The 7,502-nt window shown below is 40.4% G+C and overlaps 1 protein-coding gene across 2 annotated transcripts; it reads right to left on the minus strand.

Annotated features, from left to right (window-relative positions):
- Nucleotides 1–407: 407 nt before the first annotated feature.
- rabggtb (Rab geranylgeranyltransferase subunit beta) lies at nucleotides 408–6,985 on the minus strand. Of its 2 annotated transcripts, none has more exons than XM_032532088.1 (9): nucleotides 6,919–6,985; nucleotides 6,217–6,324; nucleotides 5,124–5,321; nucleotides 4,614–4,719; nucleotides 4,281–4,333; nucleotides 3,764–3,874; nucleotides 3,372–3,497; nucleotides 2,942–3,091; nucleotides 408–1,988 (listed from the first exon to the last, which is right to left on the minus strand). In XM_032532088.1, exons 3-9 carry the CDS (start codon nucleotides 5,292–5,294, stop codon nucleotides 1,848–1,850), a joined length of 858 nt encoding a protein of 285 aa, XP_032387979.1. In that variant the 5' UTR covers nucleotides 5,295–5,321; nucleotides 6,217–6,324; nucleotides 6,919–6,985; the 3' UTR covers nucleotides 408–1,847. The 2 variants fall into 2 exon arrangements, with proteins under 2 accessions (XP_032387979.1, XP_032387978.1); XM_032532087.1 differs by having other exon boundaries at nucleotides 6,697–6,946.
- Between the last annotated feature and the right edge of the window lie 517 nt (nucleotides 6,986–7,502).

Here is a 7,502-nt window from a genome sequence, read left to right on the forward strand (position 1 = left end):
CTAGGAGCCAGTGACAACAGTAGGCTACTTGGCAAAAAGCTAATCAACTTGCAGTGGGACAACAGCCAATCAGCCCATCAGATCAGCACCATGGATGTATTAAGAGAACCAATGTGCCATCGGCTTGCCAACTGATTTAAGCATGCGCAATGTTGTTTTCCCACAATACGTTCATGCCATACACTCAGAGCACTTGACATCATGCTTGATTGTGAGCATGCAGCTGTGGGGCTCTGCCCACATAGGGCCTCAAGAGCCAATTAAACCACATTTTTGGAGCTTTACTTGCCCCATATTACCAAAATAAAATATAACGATTTTGTATCAAACAGAAACAACACTCCGCTTTTTCAATACTGTGATCAGCACAGTTATGCACAATGTTTTATAGGAAAACTGAATCACAGTTGAGGGGGAAATCATACATTTATTACCAATCAAGATTACAAATAAGTTACATTGATATACACACATTAAGTTGTGCAACAGTAATCAGGTTTTTGGATTAGAACAATGAGAGTTAGTAGTTTAACAAGTTAAGGTTTTGAGTTTGTTTTTCATATTTTAATGATTAATGACTTCAAATGCATTTGCATAACAATGTCATTTAATACATTTACAATCTGAAAACTAAAACAGTCAACATAAGTTAACGTAAATGCAATTTATTTACCTTCTGTAACAATGTCAACAGTGAACAGTTATCTAACAACAGATACAATGTTCATTCAGTAAGACAAGAGTGCAGCAATATGACAATGTCAATTTTGCTCTCAGTTTGGGGCAAATTTAAACCCTCTGCCCACAGCTGCATAACACAGCTGTGCCGAGTAACATGGATTTAAATAAATAGAGTAGCTGAGACGGAGGATAAGATGTTAAATATACTTGGCAAAAGACGACGACGCTGCCATGTGTTTTACCTCTGGGTGTCACAAACAAAACACTGCCCCTTGCTCCAATTCATGCAAAAACATTTTCTTTACTGTAAATTGAAGTTATTTTAATAAAACTATCTTTTCTTTGCAACAAGTCATGTGTTGCATCTCCAGTTGTGAGACCTATTAGGCCGGTGGTAGTATGATTGCTCAAGTTTATAACAGGACGAGGATAGATTGCTCTTTACGTGCTGTCACTTTTCAAACATGCATTTTATTTAAAACTGTAGGTGCATAAAAAAAAGGCAGAACCCTCCAACAACAAGCCAGTCAAGTGTATTAAGCTCCAAAACAAAATTAAATCACAGAGCAAACATTCTCATTCTTGTATATTCCACACATAATCTGTTTTGGATGCAAACATCTGTTAACCTAAACTGAATATTCCTGTTTCATTCAGGTACAGTACATGAAAGGCTGAGTCAATCAGTGCCTGTTTCTGGACAATGATTAAGTACAGTAAAAACTTTCTCAATAGGGGATGGGAGCAAGAAAGATCTATGAAACCGACTTCCACAACAGTTTGTCCCATGTTTTCCCTCAGACAAGCGGACATGGTGAGTAAGTCAAAGTGCTAAGGAATGTTCCTCAACGATTACTGGGTTTTAGCAACAATTCTCACACTTCAGAGCATCCCTTTGCCAAACTGTTCTCTTGCGGTAAAACCAAGAAAAGTACCTTGATAACATAATGGTTGAGGGTGTAAAGACGGACTCACTTGAGTCAGAACTGCGTAACTCTATTTGTCCTTAGTGAGCAGAGACTGAAACCTGCATCTAAAATGTGTCTGTAGACTTCAGCTAACACTACGATGTGCGGTGGTCCTCTCTTTGCACCCAACACAGCCGTGGTAGTTGGGTTGTTTTAGCAGGGCAGGTGTGCATACGATGGGATGGTGATGTCAGAAGGCTAGCTGATGATGTCAGGCTGCAGGTTGATCCTCTGCAGGACATCCTCAGGCATGCACAGAACAGGATTCACTGGCTTGATCTGTTCATCTCCGAGAAGGGAGAGACCTGCAACTCCGAATAGAGTGTGGAAAGGATCCACCTGCAGAGGAGGGAGCAGGAGACTTTATTACAACTCCAGATAATACTGGAGGAGGACATGTATCTTCTTTTTTGTATTTTGCTATGCCTCTGATTGTCATTAAGTATTGTAACAGAACGGGTTCTCATTAGCTCAGTCTGGGGGGGGATGGTTCAAGTCTACGGACCAAGTATGGAGTGTGGACTGGTAGGTGCGAATTTGCATGTGGGCTCTGTATATAAAATGGATTTCTGAAAGCTACATTTACCTGCAAATTTACCTTGGTGATTGACAAGTAAAATAAAAAAGATAAACATCTTAGCACAGATTTTGGCAAAGAAAAAAATATGAGGATGTGCATCATATAGTAGACATTAAAATCAAGTACTGTACATCAAGTGGTGGGAAGTGTGGGATTGAACGCAGCAGAGATCAGCGGCCTTTTCTAAATTAAAAAAACAAATCATAAAACTTGTGTTCTCTCTCACTTCTTAACAAGCTCTGCACTTTACTGCTTTTTACACTTCTAGTTAGATGCTAAACTGCATTTCGTTGTCTCAGTACTTGTACTCTCTGCAATGATAATGAAGTTGAATCTAATCTAAAACTTTACAGTTCTTAAGAAGTCCCGAGTGGGGGTCCCTAGCTCACCCAGTAAGAGCGTGCACCCCATGTATAACGAGTCCTCTGCAGCGGCCCGGGTTTGAGTCTGACCTGCGGCCCTTCGCTGCGAGTCATTCCCCATCTCTCTGCCACCTTTCCTGTCTATCTACTGCCACATAAAGGAAAAAGCCCCTAAAATAATGTAGAGTGTATCAGCGAGAGAACTTTTATCTTAAACCTGAGAGACAAAGGATGGGATCATGGAGGTGCAGACAGGCTTACATGGAGACAGGATGTTGGGAAAAGACAGGTCTAATACGTTCCCTCTTTCCAGTGCAGCATGTAGGAGTTGATTGTGTTTGACAGCTCACCATGTCTCCCGGTCTGTCAGCAAAACCTCCAGTCTCCTCGTCTTGACAGGCCAGTATAAACGATCGCAGCTTGGCCTTGTCGATCCAGTGGATCCGACCAATGATTTTCAGCGATGCCAAAACCCACCACGAGTAGCAAACATCTGGAAGCTGATTGAGACAAACAAAACCAGAGCTTGGTCAGTACTGTAACTACATCTGATTGAAGTATTTGCTTCAATACCTTTATCGGTAAGTACAGATATAGATATACCATGTTATCTTACAAATGATTGAACTACTTCGGCTAATTTAGGAGTCTCAATTACTTTAAGAGTAGATATGTTGCAGGTTAAGCTGCTACTACAACAGGAATCATGTTGTCTTGATAGATAGATATTTTCTTATTTTATAAAAGGTTTTCCCACTACAGCATCTGGAGAGGACAAACCTTCTCTGGTCGTCCATTGAGGCCCCCGGACGGCAGCTGCCTCTCGCAGAGCCACCAGCCCAGCAGGTCAGCGTTCACCTGGTGCAGCTGACCGGTGAGCGACAGGAAGCCAGAGCAGCAGTAAATCTGATGGACAGAAGGGGAAAAAAAGACCATAAATATTACATTTGAGAAGGATGTTAAGATGTAACTGGAGGGGTGTGAATGTAACACCAGCCACCTTCCAGAGTGAGAATATTTCATCATGTTAGTGTCAGGGATTGACAATCTCTGTTTCACTCATATTTGTGATGTGTTGATAATTCAACTGTCTGATAACCTGTATGCGGTAACTAGCAGCTTTAGTCCCACAGAGACAGACATTCACTACACAAGAACATCAGTGGACTCACCTGACCAGCATGAGACTCGGAACCAGGTCTGCAGCCAAAACCTCCGTCAAAGTTCATGCAGGATAAGACGAACTCTACAGCTTTGTCAACATTTATTGTGTCCATCTTGCCCTTGTAAGGAGAGGACAGAACGTCATCTTCAGACTATAAAGTGTTACACTTAGAGCCCGACCAATTTTATCAGCCGATATTGGCCTATTGCAGACATACCGGTATTTATCGTTATATTTATTGTTATAGGCAAAAAAAGGTTTTTATTGGAACATACAATGCAGAAAACAATGATTTCTTTATAATGAATGATAACGTTAAATATTCTTTAATAAAGTTATTTGTTTAAGAAAGCAGCCTTCTGACTACATTTACATGGTCCTACACAATCCACATAGAAAACCTCAAAAATTCACTATATCGGCGCCAAATCTGTGAATTTTTCTCAAAAACCCCATATTGGTCAGGCTCTAGTGAGTGTTGTGTAAAGACAAAAAAGTGAGAAAAACTGTTATTTTATACATACCAGTAATGCAAGTGTGGCAACAGCACAGAAGGAAAATCGTGTGTCTATTTCTCCTGCAAAGTTACACAACATCCTACTATTTTAATATATTTAAAGCAAACTACAATTTGAATAAATGAGAACAACTATATGGTTTTACTGGGATTTCAGCTGCAAGCTCAATATGAGAGCAGTTGTATATTTGTGCAAATATAGTGTGATAGAAATTGTGTGCGGACACTGGATATTTTTTACCCTGTATTAAAATTCTTGTGTGCTTTGTATTATATTTGTATTGTATTTGAGGAGCAAATGTTTCTTGCGACAACAAAGATTAGAGTAAATCTCGCTCACCCCATTTGTCCCCTGCAAAAGAGCCGTCTTCCTGCTGCAGCCCTTTGATGTATTCCACCACTTTGTCCACATCAAGTGCATCTACATTGTCATACAAGCACAAGATCTGAGGAAAAAATAAAACTGTAATTAAAGCAAAAATCTGTGTTGTGCTGCTGGTATGAAATACTGCGAGATAGACTGTCGTACTAGTTCCAGCTTTCACAAAACAGTGGCAGGAGTTGGTTGGGCTTCACATGCCGTGACAGCTTGTACACGGTCAGTACTGGGACTTTAACCAGCAACCCTCAGGTTCCCAACCCAACTCCCCATGGACTGAGCTACTGCCACCCCAAAAATCTCGGACTATTTGATTTATTGTATAGAGAACGACATCTCATCAACCTCAAAAGTATTTCAGTATTTAAGTCTTTCTAGTTGGTAACAAATCCAACTTCTCTCAGTATAAAAGTTGATGTAAAAACAAGAATTTAAATCTGTCAAATGTCAAGTTGACCGTCTTTCAGTCACCTGGACGGCGCTGAGGGTGTAGAGGAGGTGGGGGTCATGTCCGATGCTGGCGCTGATGCCTCCACACTCGTGCTGACAGGCTTTAATGAAATCTATGATCTCCTGCCGGTTCATCCGGGGCAGCTGCCCCATCAGGTCCATCACCGTCAGCCCCCAGTAGATGCCGCTCATCCTCAGGTACTCTGACAGCGTGTACTCCTGGACCAACACCAACGGGACACAAATGAACAAGAGAGCAGGCCCTATTCACTGTACAGCCAATGGGAATGTTTTCCCTGGTTTGTTCTATTCTATCTGTTCACACAGATAGCAATACAGAAATTGTACCTTTAAAGTTTGCTGACCTGAGAAAATGGCCTATTATTTTAATATGTGCATCTATAAAATTGAAATGAGACCACTAATACAATTAAAATGAGTAGGTAGCTGTCATCCTACCACGCCATCTTACCAGTTTATTAATTTTAAGGCATGCAAGCATTTTCTAAATGTCCTAAAAATTACAATTTAAAAATAAAAGTGGTAACACTATTCTCACAAAAGGGGGGGGGGGGGGGGGGGTGGGGAGAGTATGTAAACTAATTCAGTACATACTGGGCAAATATATATGCAATAATGTGGATTCCCCCCCCCCCCCCCAATTTGTAGTAAAAGAAACTTGTAGTGTTGTTGGAAAAGTGAGAAATGTTACAAACTAATTTGTTCTATTAAAATATAACATGAGAACATTAAAGGATAGGGTTTTTTTCCAACTTCTCCACTCTTATGCTGTCAGGTTTTCCAAAAATTGTGGTATCTGGCTGCAGGAATTCGCTCCCATTCGGCCATGAGAGCACTGATCCTTAAACTGGCCTGCTGTCTGGTAATAAGGTCTGGCTTACAGTTCACAAAGGTGTTGGATGTGTACAAGATCAAACTTTTGCCACAGAGTTGGAAGCACACTTGAGCCTGAATAGCATTGTATGAAATCTCGCGTAGCCCAAACAATGAAAACAGCCGGAGTAAAAGTACACTAAAGTAACGTGAAGTTGACAAAGGTGTCTAAGGTAGAACAGAAACATCAAGAAAGTCCATACGATTGCCTTTTACTCACATAGTCATCCTTTTTGGAGCCGTAGGCAGCGATGTAGTCTGCATGTTTGTCCAGCAGCAGTGTGCTGGGAGCGTCAGGCTTAATGATGACATCTTTCACTTGGGTACCCTGACAGTAAACACATCATGATTAAAACATGCCACGCATTCTAACTTACCCCGTTTCAATATGATTCAATTATAACCCCTATCATTTCGCTGTCAAACCTGATACTGAGTAAATTCATATTATGACAATATGTAAATAAGTGACCATTTGTTGACAGATGTGGTATCATCGAGCTCCACGCTAACACGGATGCTAGCTGCATTTTAGCTATTTTACTTTAGTTAAATGCGTTCACAGATTAGCAGTCAATGTGACACTAAAATCTGACAGCACAAGACAAGTAGATATTTCTATTCACTTCGGCTATAATGTTTTCTTAAACTACGCAGACTAACTAGCTATAACATTTAGCTACAACATGACGCCAGTTACCATTCTGAAAACGCTCGCATGATCAGGCTTCTTCTTCTTCTTCTATTGTGTATGGCGGTTGGTTTTGAGTGCAATGCCGCCACCTTCTGCTTCGGAGACTGTACCACAGTCTACTCTACATCCTGCACTACTGCCGAATACTCGAAATCTACCACACACATGCATTACACAATTCTGAAGTACTTTTCTTACCACTTGATTGTTTTGTCTCGTTCTTCTGACCCAAGCTTACAAGATGACTTCATCAGTGTCTTCTTTTTCTACTAAGACTGCATTACCGCATCCTAGGTCCCTAAATTGCTCCCTTGGCTCCTCCACTTGCCTCTCTTCACAGAGGAAGCTTAGAAGAGAAATAAGGGTCATCCCATTGTTAGCGCCTCACCCCTCCTCGGTAATCTTCTGTCTCAAACCCCTTATTTCTACCCCATCTACTTCTAAAATATCCAAAATTAAGTATCATTTTCCAAATGTGAATACACTGTTCTAACCTATATTAATCTATGAGTTTGCTTCCTAGAGAGAAACATCCCCCCCCCAGAATACCAGTTGATTGAACTCATTGAAGGTTATTCAACTAGTTATAAAATATACAGTTTCATTTAGTTTTCTTGGTTCATCCAAGTTAAATATGAAAACCCCCCCAAAATTAAAAAGAATTCTGATATCGATCCAGAAATAGAAAAGAAAAAACTTAAACCATTTTCGATTCAACATTAAATGGAGTAAATAAATTAAAAAATGATACAGACTTTAAAGCTTCTGATGAATTCACCTTTATGTCATTGTCAAAAAGTGACTGAACCACA

Source organism: Etheostoma spectabile, chromosome 12, assembly GCF_008692095.1.
Source record: "Etheostoma spectabile isolate EspeVRDwgs_2016 chromosome 12, UIUC_Espe_1.0, whole genome shotgun sequence".
Classification (NCBI taxonomy): Eukaryota; Metazoa; Chordata; class Actinopteri; order Perciformes; family Percidae; genus Etheostoma; species Etheostoma spectabile.